General features: G+C 67.1%; 3 protein-coding genes across 3 annotated transcripts; 2 read left to right on the top strand and 1 right to left on the bottom strand.

Moving 5' to 3' along the window:
• Positions 1–832: 832 nt before the first annotated feature.
• Positions 833–6,269, top strand: PAX4 (paired box 4). The gene is made up of 9 exons (XM_066550740.1): positions 833–845; positions 1,519–1,649; positions 1,723–1,938; positions 3,596–3,677; positions 3,783–3,902; positions 4,209–4,291; positions 5,234–5,356; positions 5,918–6,041; positions 6,151–6,269. Exons 1-9 carry the CDS (start codon positions 833–835, stop codon positions 6,267–6,269), a joined length of 1,011 nt encoding a protein of 336 aa, XP_066406837.1.
• A 773-nt stretch (positions 6,270–7,042) lies between these two features.
• Positions 7,043–10,411, bottom strand: LOC136557145 (acrosin-like). Its single transcript, XM_066550739.1, has 6 exons — positions 10,341–10,411; positions 10,008–10,214; positions 9,560–9,837; positions 8,646–8,779; positions 7,723–7,903; positions 7,043–7,305 (listed from the first exon to the last, which is right to left on the bottom strand). Exons 1-6 carry the CDS (start codon positions 10,409–10,411, stop codon positions 7,043–7,045), a joined length of 1,134 nt encoding a protein of 377 aa, XP_066406836.1.
• Positions 10,412–13,100: 2,689 nt separating this feature from the next.
• Positions 13,101–18,395, top strand: GCC1 (GRIP and coiled-coil domain containing 1). The gene is made up of 2 exons (XM_066551104.1): positions 13,101–14,095; positions 14,665–18,395. Exons 1-2 carry the CDS (start codon positions 13,133–13,135, stop codon positions 15,943–15,945), a joined length of 2,244 nt encoding a protein of 747 aa, XP_066407201.1. The 5' UTR covers positions 13,101–13,132; the 3' UTR covers positions 15,946–18,395.
• The last annotated feature ends 779 nt before the right edge of the window (positions 18,396–19,174 follow it).

Here is a 19,174-nt window from a genome sequence, read left to right as displayed (position 1 = left end):
CGGGGGCGTTTTGAAATGCTCCAGGTGAAACCCCAGGTGGACTGGGGCCTCTGGCAAGGCCGTGGAGGCAGCAGCAGCTGCCAGGCTCGGTGGCACCTCTGTGGCTCCACTGCTGCTCAGGCAGGAGCGGCACCAGCGCTGGTGTTCCTCTGGGAATCCTGCCGGGAAATCCTATGGAGCCAGGCTGGGGCTGCTGGGAGTGTCCAGCATGGAGACAGAAAGGCTCCAGGGAGAGCTCAGAGCCCCTGGCAGGGCCTGAAGGGCCTCCAGGAGAGCTGCAGAGGGGCTGGGGCCAAGGCCTGCAGGGACAGCACCCAGGGAATGGCTCCCAGTGCCAGAGGGCAGCCAGGGATGGGATCTTGGCAATGAGGAATTCCTGGCTGGGAGGGTGCCGGGCATGGGGGATCCCTCCATTCCCTGTTGATCCTGGCACTCAGCTGGGGTGGCTGTGGGGACCCCCTGTGCCCCGTGGGGTGTCCAGGGGAGCTCTGCAGGCGCTGGGATGTGGCTCAGCCATGGCGGCTCCGTTCCGTGCCGGTGGCTGCTCGGTGCAGGCAGCACCAGCAGCATTCCCGGTGTCTCCCGAGCCTCTCCAGAGCCCTGTGAGCTCTTTTCCGGCTCTTTATCCGCTGTGCCAGGAGCACAAGGACTTCCCAAGTTGCCCTCAACTGTTTCCATCCTCTGCTCCAAGATTCCTGCCCCTGTTCGTCCTCCTTGCCTCAGGGTCGTGGCTGAGCCCTGGACAGCGGCGCTGATTTTTCCGGCCCCGCAGCATCCCCCGTGTGCCGCGGGGAATTCCCAGGCACCCACAGCCTCCTGAAGCCTCTCCACGATGCAGCACCGAGGTGAGGAGCGCGGCGTTCCCGGCGGGACTCGGGTTAGGGTTAGGGTTAGGGTGCGGTGCCGCCATTCCCTGCTCCGGCACAACCGCACCCGCCCAGCCGCCCATTCACCCGCGGCTCCGCAGGGCCCTCCCGGCCCCGGGGACATCCAGGCCCCCAGCCTGTCACCCCCTGCCCTTCCCAAATTCTCCCTGTGCTCTTCCAGGGGGTGTTTTCCTGCTTCCTGGGGCCGGCGCCCCCATTCCCTGCCTACCCCCAGCACCGCGCCCCCCGTCCCTCAGGGCCCCAGCTCCCCCCGCCCAGCCCCTCCGGACCCCTCAGCTCCCCCTGCCCAGCCCCTCCGGACCCCTCAGCTCCCCCTGCCCAGCCCCTCCGGACCCCCTCAGCTCCCCCTGCCCAGCCCCTCCGGACCCCCTCAGCTCCCCCTGCCCAGCCTCTCCGGACCCCCTCAGCTCCCCCTGCCCAGCCCCTCCGGACCCCTCAGCTCCCCCTGCCCAGCCCCCCCGGACCCCTCAGCTCCCCCTGCCCAGCCCCTCCGGACCCCTCAGCTCCCCCTGCCCAACCCCTCCGGACCCCCTCAGCTCCCCCGCTCTGGCCTCCTCCCCGGTGCCGTCCTGGGCAGCCGGCAGGGCAGGAGCGGCAGCCCCGCTCCCCCCAGCCCTGTCCCCTTCCCCAGGGCCCAGCGGGGTGAACCAGCTCGGGGGGCTCTTCCTGAACGGCCGCCCGCTCCCCACGTGCAAGAGGCAGAGAATCATCGCGCTGGCGGCGAGCGGCGCCCGCAGCTCCGACATCTCCCGCAGCCTCAAGGTGCGCCCGGCCCGGGGCTGTGGGGGTCTCCTGCCCCTCCCAAATCCTCCCTGCGCTCAAGTTCTGTCCGCAGGTGTCCAACGGCTGCGTCAGCAAAATCCTGGGCCGCTACTACCGGACGGGGGCCGTGGGGCCCAAGGCGGTGGGGGGCAGCAAGCCCCGCATGGCCACCCCCGCCGTGGTGGCCAGGATCGCGCGGCTGAAGCTGGAGCAGCCCGGGCTCTTCGCCTGGGAGATCCGCCGGCAGCTGCACGCCGAGGGAATCTGTGCCGGCAGCGGCATCCTCAGCGTGAGTCCTGCCGAGAGCCCCGGGGCTGCGAGAATTCCCGGGAACGGGCGGGGCAGGGGGTCCGGCCCCACGGCCGGGGGCGGGAGGTGGGAATGGTGCGCGGGGAAGGGCCCGGGACAGTGGGAATGGTGCACAGGGAAGGTTCAGGACAGTGGGAATGGTGCACGGGGAAGGGCTCAGGACAGTGGGAATGGTGCGCGGGGAAGGGCCCGGGACAGTGGGAATGGTGCACAGGGAAGGTTCAGGACAGTGGGAATGGTGCACAGGGAAGGGCCTGGGACAGTGGGAATGGTGCACAGGGAAGGGCTCAGGACAGTGGGAATGATGGACAAGGGAAGGGCTCAGGACAGTGGGAATGGTGCACAGGGAAGGGCCTGGGACAGTGGGAATGATGGACAAGGGAAGGGCTCAGGACAGTGGGAATGGTGCACAGGGAAGGGCCCGGGACAGTGGGAATGGTGCACAGGGAAGGCTCAGGACAGTGGGAATGGTGCACGGGGAAGGGCCCGGGACAGTGGGAATGGTGCACGGGGAAGGCTCAGGACAGTGGGAATGGTGCACAGGGAAGGGCCTGGGACAGTGGGAATGGTGCACAGGGAAGGCTCAGGACAGTGGGAATGGTGCACAGGGAAGGGCCTGGGACAGTGGGAATGGTGCACAGGGAAGGCTCAGGACAGTGGGAATGATGGACAAGGGAAGGGCTCAGGACAGTGGGAATGGTGCACAGGGAAGGGCCCGGGACAGTGGGAATGGTGCACAGGGAAGGCTCAGGACAGTGGGAATGGTGCACAGGGAAGGGCCCGGGACAGTGGGAATGGTGCACAGGGAAGGGCTCAGGACAGTGGGAATGGTGCACAGGGAAGGGCCTGGGACAGTGAGAATGGTGCACAGGGAAGGGCTCAGGACAGTGGGAATGGTGCACAGGGAAGGCTCAGGACAGTGGGAATGATGGACAAGGGAAGGGCTCAGGACAGTGGGAATGGTGCACAGGGAAGGCTCAGGACAGTGGGAATGGTGCACAGGGAAGGGCCCAGGACAGTGGGAATGGTGCACAGGGAAGGGCCCGGGACAGTGGGAATGGTGCACAGGGAAGGGCCCAGGACAGTGGGAATGGTGCACAGGGAAGGCTCAGGACAGTGGGAATGGTGCACAGGGAAGGCTCAGGACAGTGGGGTGGATGCCCCGGGAAGGGCTCGGAGTGATGGGAAGGGTTTGGGCCCATGGGAAGGACTCGGGAACGGGAAGGATCCACAGGGAAGGGCTCGGTGCTTGGTGAGAAGCAGAGCTGCAGCGGGTGGGGAGGGGAAGGCCGATCGCTCCTTCCCAGCGGAAGCAGAGCCCCGACCGCCACCCCCGGGCCTGCCGCCTCCTCGGGCCGCGGGACACCGCGGTGGCTCCGTGACAAGTGTCCCTGCTGGGCAGGGCGAGCTGTGCTTCCCAAGGGCAGACCCGCCCTGCCGATCCCCCGCCGTGCCAATGGCCTCCCGTTAGATTCTGTCGGTCCCCGGGATTCCGGGGTCACAAACCGGGAGCAGACGGGCTCGGCCCCGGGCCGGAGAATCCCTGGCTCCGGAGAGCATCCCAGAGACAGCTCCACCTCCATTCCCGTCCCCCCGCAGCCCCGGGGGTCCCGGCACATCCCCTCTCCCCTGCCCAGGTCTCCTCCATCAACCGCGTGCTCAGGACCCTGCCCAGCGACCTCCGGCTGGCGGCCGAGCCCCGGGACCCGCGGCCACGGGGTGAGCCTTGCCCCAAAGCTCGGACCCCTCCCGACCCTTCCCGGCCCCTCCGGGGAGCCCCCGGCCCCGGGTCCGCCCCCAGCCTCTGCCCCTCTGTCCCCGCAGTGTCCCCGCAGCGCCCCGCGGCCCCGGCGAGCCCGGAGCCGCCGCCGGGCCCCGTGCACAGGAGCGGGGGCAGGAACCGCACCGTGTTCTCCAGGCAGCAGGCGGAGGCTCTGGAGGAAGGTGCGCTCCCCGAGCGGCACGGAGCGGGGCTGTTCCGGGGGGGAAATGCGGCTCTCGGGACGAACTCGTGCTCCTGTGGGCGGCCCGGCCATCGCTGCGGGGCCCCAAACCAGCCCAAAGCACCCCAAACCGCCCCAGAGCATCCCAAACCACCACAGAGCGCCCCCGAGCATCCCAAACCATCCCATACCCCACCAGACTACCCCAGAGCACCCCAAAGCACCCCAGCCACGTCCTGGCATTTCCCGCCCGGGTGCCAGGGGTGGCTGCCCCGACCCGAGCCCGCTCAGCGCGATGCCCTTGCAGCGTTCCGGAGGGGACAGTACCCGGACACCGCCACCCGCCAGAGCCTGGCCGCGGCCACCCAGCTGCCCGACACCACCATCAGGGTAAGAGGGACCCGCCTCGCTCCGAACGGGACCGCGGCCACGTCCCGGCGGCCGGAGCAGCCCGGAGGGGCCACCGGGTTCGGGGCCGCCAGCTCCGGGGGACAGGGAGTCCCCCTGCCTTCGGGGACATCTCCGAACCGTGTCACCGCTGCTGGCGACAGGGCTGGGGACGGGCTCCGGATGGCGGGAGTGACTCCCCAGGGCTGCGTTTGTCCTGGCTCGGGGGTCTCCCCATGGCACACCTGGCACACGCCATGGCACACCTGGGACATTTCATAGCACACTCCCTGGCACACCTGGCACATTTCATGGCACACTCCCTGGCACGCCTGGCACACACCCCTCCCACGTTCCTCCCAGCAGCTCCAGACCCACATCCCTGTGCCCCTGCCGAGCCTCCCTGGGTGCACGGCAGCCCCTTCCCGTCCAGCCCCAGCTCCCTGCCGGCCTCTGGGTGAGCAGGCAGTGCCAGCAGCGAGCCCCCCGTGCCAGGGCAGCGCTGCCCGTCCCCGCAGCACGGCAGAGCACACACGAGAGCAGCCCCGAGGGTCCCTGCGCCGGGGACACGCCCGGAGCCCGCGGTGCGCTCCCGGCCCGTCCGGTGGGGAAGGCGCAGGATCAAAGCCTTCCTCTGCCCAGGACCGTGCCCATTCCCGGGATGGAACCCCTTGTCCCTGTCCATGTTTGGGATCAACACCCTTCTGATGCCCAGAACCAAACCCTTTGCTCAAACCCATGCGCATGCCTGGGATCAGGACACGGGCATTCCTTTGCCCACGCCCGTGCCCATGTCGGAGATCGAGCTCCTTTCCGTGCCCGTGTCCCTCCCGTGTCCCTGCTCACTCCCGGGCAGTGACGAGCCCGTGTCCCGGGGCTCAGAGCTGTGCCGAGGGGCCCTGGGGCGGCCGGGGGCCGCAGCCTCAGCTCCCGCCCTCTCCCCAGGTCTGGTTCTCGAACCGCCGAGCCAAGTGGCGACGGGAGAGCAAGAGGCAGCTGGAGGCTGGCGGCGCAGGTGACAGCCCGGGGACCGAGGGGACGGGACGTGGGACCCAGGAGCGCCCCTGGGTGGGAGCGCGGCTGACATTTGGCGCTGGGACCCCGGGGGCTGCTTCCCAGAGCCCCGCTGGGAGCTGGGGAAAGGACACGGCCGCTCCCCGTGCGCCCCGGGGAGCCGAGCCAGGGCATCGTCCGAGCCGGGACATTGTCCGAGCCAGGGCATTGTCCGAGCCGGGACATTGTCCGAGCCAGGGCATTGTCCGAGCCAGGGCATTGTCCGAGCCAGGGCATCGTCCGAGCCGGGACATTGTCCGAGCCAGGGCATTGTCCGAGCCGGGACATTGTCCGAGCCAGGGCATTGTCCGAGCCAGGGCATTGTCCCCGCCCGTGCCCACGCAGGCTCCTGGTGCGACTGGATCCCGCCCGCTGTCGGTGCCGCCGCCGCCGCAGCCGCCGCACGGGTAGGACACGGCCGCTCCCGGGGTGCTGGGGCCACCCCAACAAGCTCGGGCACCCTCTGGAGCCCGTCGGGAGCCCCGTCTGGAGCGTCCCGGCCCGCTGACGGCGCCCCCGGGGTGACCCGGTCCCGGAGCAGCCCTGTGACATTGGCGCTGTCTGGTCCGCACGCAGCCCCTCCCGGACCCCCCCGCGGGCTCGGCGCAGCCCCCGCACGGCCTCGCCCCCCACCCGCGCCCCCCGGCCCCGCTGCACCTCTGCGCCTCCGGGCCCTGCGCCTGGGACGACGCTTGCTGCGGTACGAGGGGCCGGCCTCGGCCGCCCCGGCTTCTGGGGGTCCCCTGGGTGTCCCCTGCCAGGGCGCAGCGCGCCGGGGGCGATGCCTGAGCCCCGTGTCCATCCCGCAGGTCTGGCTCCCGGCGGCAGCCCCGCTCCAGCGCCCTGGCAGCCCCTGGAGAGCCCCCGCTTCGCCCTGCTGCCCCCCGGGCTCCCCCCGCTGCCGGCCTGGAGCCTGGAGCCCCGCTGAGCCCCCGCTGCCCCCCGAGCCCCCCACGGCCCGCGGTGTCCCGGCAGGATGGGGGGCTCCGGCACCCCCCAAGCCGCGGATTGAGGACATCCGTGCAGGGCGGGCTCCGGTGGCAGCCGGGCCAGCATGGCCGGGCCAGCCTGCGGCGGGTCCCAAACCACCTCCAGACGCGGGTGGATCGCGGAATTCAGGATCCGTGATTCGATCCGGGAGGGTCACCACGCTCCAGCGCCCCCCCCAGAGCCAGGACAGCTCTTTGGAGCCGCGATCCCGCTGGAGCAGAGGGAATGTCCCGGGTCCGGGGATCCCAACTGGGACCGAGGGCACCGCGGGGGTGGGACCGGGGGTCCCGGCAGGAGCTGGTGACAGAGGGGACAGCCCTGGGTGGCCGCGGCAGCTCGGGGTGGCACCTCCCGGAGCTCCGCGTCCCTCAGGCTCGGGGCTGCTGCCGTTCCCGTTATTAAACCGCTTTTCCCACCCGGCCCCGAGTGCTCCGCGTCTCCTCCCGAACCGGGCCAGCCCCGTTCGTTCTCCCTCCCGGCTCCCGGCGCTGCCCGCGGGCTGAAAGGCGCAGAGACCGCGGTGCTGGGGAGCACGAACAGCGTTATTTCAACACGAACGGGGCTGCGGCACGGGGGGCGGCACGGGAGGGGCGGGGGGACGGAGCGGCCCCGGGGCTGCGGCTGCCTCGGGCCCCGCGGCGGCGACCGAGCCCGAACGGAGCGGGCCGGGGCCGCGTTCTGCAGCCAGAACCGCGTCCGCTCCGGCTGCGCTCAGCCCAGCTGGTTCCTCAGGAACTGCAGGAAATCCCTCAGCAGGTTGCAGAACTGCACCAGGCTCTGGTACGGCACCGAGATCAGCAGGAGCCTGTCCGGTTCCGGTTCCGGTTCTGGTTCGGGTGTTGGCGCCGGCTCCTCGGGCACCGGGGGGATGGCTGGCTCTGGTGTCGGCCCTGGCACCAGCTCTGGCTCCGGCTCGGGCACCAACTCTGGCTCCTCCTCTGGCTCTGGTGTCGACTCTGGCACTAGCGATGGCTCTGGCACCGGCACTGTCGTCGGTTCTGTCGTCGGCTCTGGCGTCGGCTCTGGTGTTGGCTCTGGCACTTGCACTGGTGCCGGGTCTGTTACCAGCTCTGGGGTTGGCTGTGGCACTGGCTCGGGCTCTGTTACCAGCTCTGGCTCTGGGGTTGGCTGTGGCACTGGCTCGGGCTCTGTTACCAGCTCTGGCTCTGGGGTTGGCTGTGGCACTGGCTCGGGCTCTGTTACCAGCTCTGGCACTGGTGTTGGGTCTGTGACCAGCTCTGGCCCCGGCACCACCAGCTCTGGCGTCGGCTCTGGCACTGGTGTTGGCTCTGTTTGTGCCTCTTCTTCTGGCCCTGGCGTTGGGGTCTCCTCAGAAGCCATGGTGAGCTCTGGCTTAGGAGTCGGGGCACAATTCGGCTCTGGTGCTGTACCACTTATGTCCGCAGGGCTCAGGCTTGTCTGGATTAGGATCCAGTTGTAGAAGTGCTGAGTGGAGGTGTAGATCCCGGGGTGCCTGGCTCTGTCACAGCCTCTTCCCCAGCTGTTCAATCCCACCAGCCAGAAATAGTCAGCTCTGTTGTCCTTGCAGACGAGGGGACCGCCGCTGTCCCCCTGTGCCAGGAGAGAAGGTTCAGGGACTGTGGGGGGTTGCTGCCAGTCCCAGGGCTGGCTCCTCTCTCCCGATCCCGGGGCTGGCTCCTCTCTCCCAATCCCAGGGCTGGCTCCTCTATCCCAATCCCGGGGCTGGCTCCTCTCTCCCAATCCCGGGGCTGGCTCCTCTCTCCCAATCCCAGGGCTGGCTCCTCTATCCCAATCCCGGGGCTGGCTCCTCTATCCCGATCCCGGGGCTGGCTCCTGTCCCCCAATCCCGGGGCTGGCTCCTGTCCCCCAATCCCGGGGCTGGCTCCTGTCCCCCAATCCCGGGGCTGGCTCCTCTCTCCCGATCCCGGGGCTGGCTCCTCTCTCCCGATCCCGGGGCTGGCTCCTCTCTCCCGATCCCGGGGCTGGCTCCTCTATCCCGATCCCAGGGCTGGCTCCTCTATCCTGATCCCGGGGCTGGCTCCTTTTTCCCAATCCCGGGGCTGGCTCCTTTCTCCCAGTCCCGGCCAGGTCCGCATTCCCAGCGCATTTCCAGCACAGGTCGGGGACTCTCCCATCTCTGCACATGGGTCCCAGATATGCAGAGGACAGGTGTTTCAGGGTCATATCTGCAATTTGGGTCTGCTGGGGCCACTGGATGGGCTTTGTGGGCAGGAACAGGCCTTGGGGACAAGGGGACATGGGACAGGGACCTGCAGGTGGGGAGGGGAGGGGTGGACAGGGGACAGGCTGGGCTGCATATGGGGGCTCCTACCTGGCAGGTGTCGATGCCGCCCTGTGGGTACCCAGCACACAGGTTGTCAGCATGAACGGCCCCCGCGTACCACCGGCTGCTGTTGCAGAGCTCCGTGTCCATGAGGTGGACTTTGGCCTCCTGCAGCACCATGCCTGTTCCCTGAGCTGTGGGCACAGAGGGGAATGAGCCCCAGCAGCTCGAACCCATCCCCTCCCCTGCCTAGGGTGAACCCCCTTCCCGGGCCTGGCTCTGCCCCTTCCCCACGGGTGACATTGTCCAGCTGTGTCCCTGCCCCTTCCCCACGGAGCGACGTTGTCCAGCTGTGTCCCTGCTGTTGGCCTGGGGAAGGGGCCAGAACCATCTCCCCCGAGGTTTCCCAGGGCCAGCAGGAATTGTTTGGGTGAGCAGGGACCTTACAGCTCATCCCGTTCCGCGCCCCGTCTTGGCGGGGACTCCTTCCCCCAGCCCGGGCTGCTCCGAGCCCAGCCCTGCCGGCGCCGTGCGGCCAGACCCTGTCTGTGCCCAGCCCGTGTCCCTGTGTGTGCCCAGCCCCTGTCCCTGTCTGTGCCCAGCCCGTGTCCCTGTGTGTGCCCAGCCCGTGTCCCCTGGGTGCCCAGCGCGTGTCCCTGTCTGTACCCAGCCCGTGTCCCTGTCTGTGCCCAGCCCGTGTCCCTGTGTGTGCCCAGCCCCTGTCCCTGTCTGTACCCAGCCCCTGTCCCTGTCTGTACCCAGCCCGTGTCCCTGTGTGTGCCCAGCCCCTGTCCCTGTGTGTGCCCAGCCCCTGTCCCTGTCTGTGCCCAGCCCCTGTCCCTGTGTGTGCCCAGCCCGTGTCCCTGTGTGTGCCCAGCCCGTGTCCCTGTCTGTGCCCAGCCCGTGTCCCCTGGGTGCCCAGCCCTTGTCCCCAGGGTGTCCAGCTCGCCCTCAGAGCACACATCCTGTTGGGAACTCACCTCTGGCAAAGTTCCAGCCGGCGATGTAGCAGGATTTCAGCTCCGAGACCCTAAGCGAGGCATCAGGCACACAGCCCAGCTGGATGTAGTCACTGCACTCCACGGGCTGGTCCAGCTCCACCAGGGCGATGTCGTTCCTGGCCGTGGCTGGCACATAGCGCTGGTGCATCAGCAGCCTCTGGATGCGTCTCACCACAGCCTCGGGACCTGGCTGTCTCAGATCTGTGGCCCCAATCACCACATCCCACATGGAGATGCCCCTGGGGAGCAGATGGACAGAGGGGTGACAGGGAGCAGAGCCACGGGCTGCAGCAGGCCCAGCATTTCCCGGCCTTCTGCTTCCCCAGGTGGGCAGGGAAGTGGCCCGTGGTGCTGTGAGCTGGGCGCCTGCCCGTGCTCTGGGGACATCTCTGTCCCTGCTGTCTCTTACCCGGCCCTGGCGAAGCAGTGTGCGACCGTGAGCACCCACTGGGAGCTGAGGAGGACACCCGTGCACATGTGCCACGTGCCATTCTCCCAGGTGGCCTGGATGCTGACAATGCCAGGCCAGGCCCCTGGCTGGACACTGGTGCCACCCACACCGGATGTGCTAGCAGAGCTGTGGTCGGAATCCAAGGGCCGGAGCCCGCAGGTGCCTCTGGAAGCACAAAGCCATCACTGCCCTGCTCGGGGACAGCAGGGACAGGGACCCCCAGGGGCTCCTCTGTGCCCAGGCTGTGCCAGGGAAGCCCCGAGTGTCCCCAAGCCCCCCGGGGCCACTGACCTGCAGGTGTCCCAGGTGCCCCCCACGGGCCCGGCCAGGGCCAGCAGGATCAGCAGCCACAGCAAAGCCATCGGTGCCAGCACTGCAGGTGGCAGAGCCAGAGCTGAGCTGTCACCTCTGGTGACACCCAGGGCCCTGGCGGTGCCCGCAGTGCCACCAGGCCGGGGTGATGTCACAGAGGGGCCAGTTCCATGTGCAGGGCACGGTGGGGAGGGGCAGCTTGGGATCACAGAGATGTGGAATGGTCTGGGGGCAGCGCCCCGGGGCACCAACACAGGGCGAGACTGGTCCGACCCTGCTGGCACCAGGCTGGGCATGAGCAGCTGGAGCAGCCCTGGGAGAGGATTTGGGGGTGCTGGGGGTGAGAACTGGACCTGACCCAGCCCAGAGCCCCCCAGCCCTGGGGAGCAGGGGAGGGGGATCCTGCCCCTGTGCCCTCTCAGGTGAGACCCACCTGCAGAGCTGCCCAGCCCTGGGGACACAGCAGCAGCACCTGGAGCTGCCGGAGAGAGCCCAGAGGAGGCCCCGGAGCTGCTGCAGGGCTGGAGCCCCTCAGTTCCCAGGGAGCCAGGCTGGGAGAGCTGGGGGTGCTCACCTGGAGAGGAGAAGGATCCAGGGAGAGCTCAGAGCCCCTGGCAGGGCCTGCAGGGGCTCCAGGAGAGCTGCAGAGGGGCTGGGGCCAAGGCCTGCAGGGACAGCACCCAGGGAATGGCTCCCAGTGCCAGAGGGCAGCCAGGGATGGGATCTTGGCAATGAGGAATTCCTGGCTGGGCTGGAATTGCCAGAGCAGCTGGGGCTGCCCCTGCATCCCTGGCAGTGCCCCAGGCCAGGCTGGACACTGGGGCTGGAGCAGCCTGGGACAGTGGGAGGTGTCCCTGCCCAAGGAAGAACTCGATACCCAGTAGAAGACAGAATGCTAATTAATGAAAGAGATTTTTATGTAATTTAGAACCAGTGAACATTTGTTTCTTTGTCGGCTCAGAATGTACACACGGGTGACAAAGTTTTGTGGTGTCAGTGGAGGCTGGAGCTTTGCTGGCCGCAGCCCCTGGCCAAGGACAGGGCAGGGCCGGACTCAGGGACGCTGAACCAGCACGGTTCGAGTTTTATTCATCCCGGCGGCTCCGGGGCATTCCGGCCACGCCATGAGCAGCCCCGGGGCCCTCCCGCAGGGGACAGCGGGGACAGGGCCCGGCTGAGGTGGCACTCGGACACACCGAGGTCGCTCCAGCTCCTCCCCGTCGTTATCCGGAGGGTTCGGAGCACCGGGATGCTCCTCCAGGCCCTCCCCAGCGGGGACACCCCCTTGGAGAGGGGTGCAGGGCCTGGGGGGACAGCGACCAACGTGGGGACAGCACGGGACGGGGCGCGACGCTGCTCGTCCCGCTCAGCTGTGCGCGGCGGTGACACTGCTCGGTGTCACCTCCCTGCCCCGCCCGCCACGACCCCACTGCAGGCTGGCACTGAGACCCCCTCGGGGCGACACGGGGGACACGGAGGGGACACGAGGGACACGGAGGACAAGGAGGGGACACGGTGGACTTGGGGGAACACGGGGAGTACATGGGGGGAGACGAGGACACATGAGGCACAGGATGGGACACGGGAAGAACACAAGGGGACAACAGGGGGGACACGGGGAGACATGGGGGGACACGAGGGGCCACGAGGGGACACGGAGGGGACACGGAGGACACGGAAGGATACGGAGGGACATGGAGGGGACACGGGGGACTTGGGGGAACGCGGGGAGGACATGGGGAGACACGAGGACACATGAGGCGCGGGACGGCACACGGGAAGAACACAAGGGGACACGGAGGGACACGGGGAACTCCAGGGGACACACGGAGGGACAGGGGACCACCCTGCTGTCACTGCCCCATCCTCAGACCACGCCCCCACAGATGACCACGCCCATTGAGGGACACCACAGTTCCTTTGCGCTCAGGCCACGCCCCTCGCCATAAGACCACGCCCCCAACGCATCGGGGCCGCGCCCACACCGCGCTCCGTGCCGCGCGCACAGGCCACGCCCCTTATGGCAGAAGCCACGCCCACATCTGAGTGCACGCGCGCACGGCCCCGCCCCGCGGGGTAGCCACGCCCACAGATCGCTTTATTTGGGGTGTGGCTCCGCCCCGCCTGTAACCGTTCCCTTTGCCCCAGCGGCTTCCGGCGGAAGTGGCGGCGCGGCGGAACCGGCCGGAGGTGCGGGGGGACCGGGGGTTCTGGGGGGTGAGGGTGGCGGGGCCGGGGATTGCGGGGCGGCCGGAGGGATCAGGGTGGGAGTCGGGATGGTCCCGAGGGGCTGACGGTGCTGGGCCCGGGTGGTGTCCGGGTGGTCCTGAGGGGTCAAGGTGGTCCTGAGGGGTCAGGGTGGTCCTGAGGCGTCCTGAGGGGTCAGGGTGGTCCTGAGGAGGCGACAGTGGAGGGCCCAGGGAGGTCCGGGAGGTGTCTGGGCGGTTAGAGTGGTGTCCGGGGGGTCAGTATGGGGGTCCCGGGAGGGGGGGTCAGTATGGGGGTCCCGGGAGGGGAGTTCAGAGGTGTCCTTGGGGGTCAGGGTTCTTTCCCGGCGGGGTCCGGATGGAGGGCTCGAGGGGGTCAGGATGGGAGCTCTGGGCAGGTCAGGATGTGGTTCCTGGGTGGTTCAGGTTGGTGGTCCTGGGCAGGGCATGGTCAGGGTGGTGTTTGTGATCTTTGCTGCCCGTTTGGTGCGCCCAGGAGGATGCTCCTGCCCATTCCAAAGCTGCCCTTTCTCCTTGCCCTGCTCCCCCCCAGGTTCCCCCGCCATGGAGAAGTTCGGGATGAACTTCGGGGGCGGCCCCAGCAGGAAGGAGCTGCTGGAGACCATCGAGACGCAGAAGCAGCAGCTCCTGCGCTTCCAGGCGCGCCTTAAGGACGTCGTCCACGCCTACAAGAGCCTGCTGAAGGAGAAGGAGGCGCTAGAAGCCAGCCTGAAAGCGCTCTCCGTGTCCCACGACGGGGAGCTGGCCGTGCCCCCGCCCGCAGCCGGGGACTCCCCGGACGACCGGAGCTCGGAGCACAGCGAGGACAGCGCGGGGACGGCCGCCAGCGCGGACACCGCGGCCAGCCCGCCCAGGGGGGACGAGGAGGACAAACCCGCGGCCGCCCCCGCCCCGAGAGCCGAGGAGCCGAGCGGCGCCGAGGGCGGGGAGCTGTGTGCCGGCGAGCCCGAGCGGCGGCTGCAGCAGCTGAAGGCGCAGCTGGCCACGCTGACGGGCGCGCTGGCCACGGTGACGCAGGAGAAGTCGCGCATGGAGGCCTCGTACCAGGCGGAGCGGCGGCAGATGAAGCAGGAGCTGGAGGAGGCGGCGGGGCGGGCGCGGGCAGAGGCGGAGCGGCTGCAGGAGCTGCAGGAGCAGCTGGCCCAGACCCGCGGCCGCCTCCTGGAGCAGCAGCGCGAGCGGGAGCGCGAGCAGGGCGACCACGGGCTGATGCTGCGCGAGCTGCAGGAGCTGCTGCGCGCCGAGCGCGACGCGCACTGTGCCGCCGAGCGGGAGCTGCAGCAGGCCCGGGAGGCGCTGGCTGGCACTGCCAGCACCGCGGAGCGAGCCCAGGGCCACGAGCAGCAGGCGCGGCAGCTGAGCCAGGAGCTGGAGGAGCTGCGCAGGGAGCTGCAGGGCGTGCGCGAGGAGAACAGCAGGGCCGACCCACGGATCCAGGAGCTGCAGGAGGAGATGGCCGGCCTCAAGAACCACTTCCAGCTGCAGCTGGTGCAGGAGATGAAGAAGGTGATTGCTGGCTGGGAATGAGGCTGGCGTCCAGGGTTTTGGGCAGAGTTTGGGGCCAGAGCAGCCAAATTCCCTCTCCCAGTCTCTCAGAGTCCAAAGAATCCTGGCTTGGATTGATGGGATGACAAACTGGGGAACAGCTTTCTGTGGGATGTATCCAGAGAGTGGGGCTGGAGTCAGACAAATTCCTTTTCCCAGTCCCTCAGATTCCAGGAGGTTTGAAATAAATGGCACAGGGTGCCCAGAGCAGCTGGGGCTGCCCCTGCATCCCTGGCAGTGCCCAAGGCCAGGCTGGACACTGGGGCTGGAGCAGCCTGGGACAGTGGGAGGTGTTCCTGCCATGGCAGGGGCAGCCCTGGAGGGGCTCTGAGGTCCCTTCCCGCCTAACCCATTCCAGGATTCCAAACACACACATCCCTAAAAAGCCATAACAGGGAGGTGTCTCAGGCAGGGCTGCCAGGGTGGGGAGGGCCCCTTGTTGGTTTGGAGCAGGGCAGGGTCCCTGTGTGACCCCAGGTGTGTCCCCATGTGTCCCCATGCTGCCCTAACCCCACTGTGTCCCTACACAGACAGCCCAGGCTGAGGAGCAGCTCCGGCAGCGCTCGCAGCGGGAGGAGCAGCGCGTGGCCGAGCTGGAGGCCCAGGTGTCCCAGGTGTCCGAGCTGCTGGGCACCTATGAGAAGGCCAAGCAGAGGGACCAGGGCACCATCCAGAGGCTCAAGGACCGCATCGTGCAGCTGGACCTGGAGAACAAGACCTTGGCCATTGCCGCCTCCAGCCGCTCCCTGGGCGAGGTGGCCGTGGAGGAGGCCACCCTGGACGTGAGCGTGCTCAAGGAGAAGATGGAGAAGCTGCGGAAGCTCCTGCAGGCAGCGGCTGGGAAGGGCCCGGAGGCGGAGGAGCCGCAGGAACCGGAGCCGGCCCCGGGCGGCGGGGACGGGAATGGGGACAAGGCCCCGGGCGGGCATTGCCAGCAGGAGCTGAGGCAGCTCAAGGAGGAGTTTGAGCGCTACAAGGTGAGGGCGCAGCAGGTGCTCAAGAGCAAGGCCAGCAAGGACGTGGGCCTGGCCAAGGAGCTGGAGGAGGCGCGGGAGCAGCTGGCGGAGCTCCAGGACAAGAACGTGCTGCTGCAGCTGGCCGCGGACGACACGGAGAAGCGGCACCGGCAGGAGCTGGAGGCCAGGAAGCAGGAGCTGTCGCAGCTGCAGCAGCTGCACCGGCAGGAGCTGGAGCGGTGCCAGCTGCAGTTCCGGGAGCGGGCGCTGCGCCTGGAGGAGGAGATGCACAAGCAGCGGGACCGGGCGCTGGCCGTGCTGGCCGAGAAGGACCGGGAGCTGGAGCAGCTCCGCGCCCTCACGCTGCCCCACGGCCCCAAGGGCTGCCGGGACGGCGGCCCCGGCCCGGGGGACGCTCCCAGCCAGGATTCCTCGGAGATCCTGCCGCAGGAGCTGCAGCTGTGCTCCGGCTCCGAGCCCACCTTCTTCCTGTACGCGGAGCAGCTGGCGCGCAAGGAGGTGGAGATCGCGGCGCTGCGCAAGCACCGGCACCGGCTGGAGGTGCAGCTGCACCAGCTGCAGGGCAGGGCCCTGGCCGAGGAGGACCGGCACCGCGAGGAGGTGGCGGCGCTGCGGGACGAGATCCAGAAGAACTGCCGGGATAAGAGCAGGGAAGGAGCCAACCTGGAGTACCTGAAGAACGTGGTGTACCGGTTCCTGACGCTGCCGGACGCGCGGGGCCGGCAGCAGACGCTCACGGCCATCCTGGCCATCCTGCACTTCAGCCCCGAGGAGAAGCTGAGCATCGCCAAGAGCTCGGCCCACGGCTCCTGGTGGCCCCACGGGAAGAGATGAGGGCTGGGTTTTATTCCCTCTTCCGTAAGAGCTCCTTCCCGAGGACTGACCAAACCTCGTCCCACACACGCCCGCATCTCTCCGGGATTTGGGCTCCAGTTGGGGTTTTTAGCACTAACTTGCCAGGATTTGGGCTCCAGTTGGGGTTTTTAGCACTAATTTGCAGTGAGGTTGTGCCAACTTTTCCAGCCCCAAAGCCTCCGTGGTGGGAATTTGCTTCGAGTTGAGACTTGATTTGGAAACCATGGAATTGAAGATGCTGAGGTTTTTTAAAGGTGGTTTAAAAGCAATCCCTACCTGTCAGACATGGCACCGAGTGGAATTCACTTGGATCTTCAAGCTCCAGTCAGGCTGGTGACTCAGGAGATGAAAGGGAAGGTGGGAAGCACTTTAGGTGGAGCTAAAATAGCACCAGGCCATGGAAAGCTCAGGAAGATGGGGCTCAGTGCAGGCAATCTTGGGCATTTCCCCCTAAGGCTCTTTTCCAGAGCCTAATTTAACCTGTGGATGCAGCTCCAGGCTCATCCAGGGGCTCAGGCTCTCCTTCCTTCCCAGGGATCCTCTCTGGGCAATCAGGGATTCTAGGAAGGAGAAAGGATCTCCCTGTGGATGATTCCCATCCTGAGGGTGTTGTTTTCCTGCCCCACGTTTGGAATTAAATCCTGGCTGCTAAAGCTAGGCCCAGAGACAGGGATAGGTCTGGATTAACACCCCCGGGGGTCCTGGAGCCCTGTCAAGAGCAGGTTTGGGAGCAGCTCCTGGTGCTGCACTGCCCAGAGAGCCTTGGGAAGGATCAGCACTCCTGGCACTGCCAGGGACAAGGACAGGGGCGTGGAATTTCCCTCCTTTCCTTCTTGGCTGTCCTGGCCCTGTCAGCAGCCAAACTCCCTGGATTCCACTCTGGCCAGTGCAGCCCTTGGTGCCAATTTCTCCTCAAAAAAATCCTCAGGGAAACGTGCCCTGGGCAGAGCCTGTCCCTGCTGGGAGGGGGCCACAGCTGGGGGATGTTCCCTCCATCCAGGGATGTTCCCACTGGGAACAGCAGGATCCAGGTGCTGCCCTGATGGGAGAGTTTGTCCCAGGAATATTTTAAACGCTCCTTAAGGATGAAAATGCTGGTTCAGACAGGGGAGAGCCCAGCCCCTGCTCCCAGTCTGGAAGTGTTGAATCAAGGAGTGCCTCTGGAATGGCAGGGATGGCTCCAACTCTTTCCCTGGAGCCATTCCCAGGACTCCAGAGGGAGGTGGAGCCTCCTCCTGCTGTGGCTTCGCTGCTTAGGCTGGGGGATGGATCCCTGTTCTCCCTCTGCTCCTGCAGGATGGAGTGACCTGGAATGGACCCCAGGGCTGGTGGGGACCCAGCAGGGCAGAGGAATGGGGTGGGACCCAGCTGGGAGCACAGCTTGGAGCAGGGAATGAGTGTGGGATCCAGCAGGGAGAGAGGGAATGAGTGTGGGATCCAGCTGGGAGAGAGGGAATGAGTGTGGGATCCAGCTGGGAGAGCAGGGAATGAGTGTGGGATCCAGCTGGGAGAGAGGGAATGAGTGTGGGATCCAGCTGGGAGAGCAGGGAATGAGTGTGGGATCCAGCTGGGAGAGAGGGAATGAGTGTGGGATCCAGCAGGGAGAGCAGGGAATGAGTGTGGGATCCAGCTGGGAGAGCAGGGAATGAGTGTGGGATCCAGCAGGGAATGAGTGTGGGATCCAGCAGGGAGAGAGGGAATGAGTGTGGGATAGAGCAGGGAATGAGTGTGGGATCCAGCAGGGAGAGAGGGAATGAGTGTGGGATAGAGCAGGGAATGAGTGTGGGATCCAGCAGGGAGAGAGGGAATGAGTGTGGGATCCAGCAGGGAGAGACGGAATGAGTGTGGGATCCAGCAGGGAATGAGTGTGGGATCCAGCAGGGAGAGAGGGAATGAGTGTGGGATCCAGCAGGGAGAGAGGGAATGAGTGTGGGATCCAGCAGGGAGAGAGGGAATGAGTGTGGGATCCAGCTGGGAGAGCAGGGAATGAGTGTGGGATCCAGCAGGGAGAGAGGGAATGAGTGTGGGATCCAGCAGGGAATGAGTGTGGGATCCAGCTGGGAGAGCAGGGAATGAGTGTGGGATCCAGCAGGGAATGAGTGTGGGATCCAGCAGGGAGAGAGGGAATGAGTGTGGGATCCAGCAGGGAGAGCAGGGACAGGCAGGATCCATCTGGGAGGATGCAGATCCCTCCCCGTGCCCTCTGTCTGTCCCTGGCAGAGGGAGATGAGGAAGCTGCTGCAGGGGAGCATCTCCAGGAGTGCCCAGCTCTGTGTCACTGTCACCCTCCTGCAGCTCCCGTGCCATTCCTTCCTCTGCTCCCTCCAGCCCCTCTCCCTCCTGCTCCCTCCTTCCCTCAGATCCTCCCTCCCTCTTCTCTCTCTCCCTTCAGCCAATATCCCTGAAATAAAGGTAAAATTCCTCTTTGAGGGGACTCTGGTGGCTCCTGGGGACGGGATGGGCATTGCTTGGGGACTTTTGGTGGATGTTGGAACAACCTTGGGTTAAAATTATCACAAAATTGTTAAATCCCGTGATTTCCTGAGGTTCCTGGGAATGGTTCATTCCTGCACCTGCAGTTGGGGTGTGGTAGCTGAGGGGATGCAGAGGAGTCTGGCACTGAGAATCCTGGAATGGGTTGGGTGGGAAGGGACCCCAGAGCCCCTGCAGTGCCAGCCCTGCCATGGCAGGGACACCTCCCACTGTCCCAGGCTGCTCCAGCCCCAGTGTCCAGCCTGGCCTGGGGCACTGCAGGGATGCAGGGGCAGCCCCAGCTGCTCTGGCAATCCCAGCCCAGCCAGGAATTCCTCATTGCCAAGATCCCATCCCTGGCTGCCCTCTGGCACTGGGAGCCATTCCCTGGGTGCTGTCCCTGCAGGCCTTGGCCCAGCCCCTCTGCAGCTCTCCTGGAGCCCCTGCAGGCCCTGCCAGGGGCTCTGAGCTCTCCCTGGATCCTTCTCCTCTCCAGGGGAGCGCCCCCAGCTCTCCCAGCCTGGTTCCGTGGGAACTGAGGGGCTCCAGCCCTGCAGCAGCTCCGGGGTCTCTCTGGGCTCTCTCCAGCAGCACAAGGAGCTCCCTGCTGCTCTCCCGACGCTGCTCCCTCGTTCCCGGTGTGCCCGGGGGCATCCGAGCGCTCATTTGGGCTCTCCCGTGCCTGGGGCTGGTCCCTCCCCGCTCCTGGGGCTGGCACGGCGCCGCTGCTCCTCTG

This window comes from Molothrus aeneus, chromosome 5 (assembly GCF_037042795.1).
Source record: "Molothrus aeneus isolate 106 chromosome 5, BPBGC_Maene_1.0, whole genome shotgun sequence".
Taxonomy (NCBI): domain Eukaryota; kingdom Metazoa; phylum Chordata; class Aves; order Passeriformes; family Icteridae; genus Molothrus; species Molothrus aeneus.
The sequence above is the reverse complement of the archived record's forward strand: the minus strand, read 5'-3'. Positions and strand labels throughout refer to the sequence as shown.

What these genes read in the sequence shown, in the direction of transcription:
- LOC136557145 (XM_066550739.1), bottom strand. Translation starts at nt 10,411, where the DNA reads ATGGCTTTGCTGTGGCTGCTGATCCTGCTGGCCCTGGCCGGGCCCGTG. An exon ending in GGCACCTGGGACACCTGCAG is followed by an intron (nt 10,215 to 10,340) that starts GTCAGTGGCCCC and finishes TTGTGCTTCCAG; the next exon opens with AGGCACCTGCGGGCTCCGGC. An exon ending in GAGCCCTGCGGACATAAGTG is followed by an intron (nt 7,306 to 7,722) that starts GTACAGCACCAG and finishes TGCCGGTGCCAG; the next exon opens with AGCCATCGCTAGTGCCAGAG.
- GCC1 (XM_066551104.1), top strand. Translation starts at nt 13,133, where the DNA reads ATGGAGAAGTTCGGGATGAACTTCGGGGGCGGCCCCAGCAGGAAGGAG. An exon ending in TGGTGCAGGAGATGAAGAAG is followed by an intron (nt 14,096 to 14,664) that starts GTGATTGCTGGC and finishes GTCCCTACACAG; the next exon opens with ACAGCCCAGGCTGAGGAGCA.
- PAX4 (XM_066550740.1), top strand. An exon ending in TGCCCGACACCACCATCAGG is followed by an intron (nt 4,292 to 5,233) that starts GTAAGAGGGACC and finishes CCCTCTCCCCAG; the next exon opens with GTCTGGTTCTCGAACCGCCG. An exon ending in CTGGGACGACGCTTGCTGCG is followed by an intron (nt 6,042 to 6,150) that starts GTACGAGGGGCC and finishes TCCATCCCGCAG; the next exon opens with GTCTGGCTCCCGGCGGCAGC.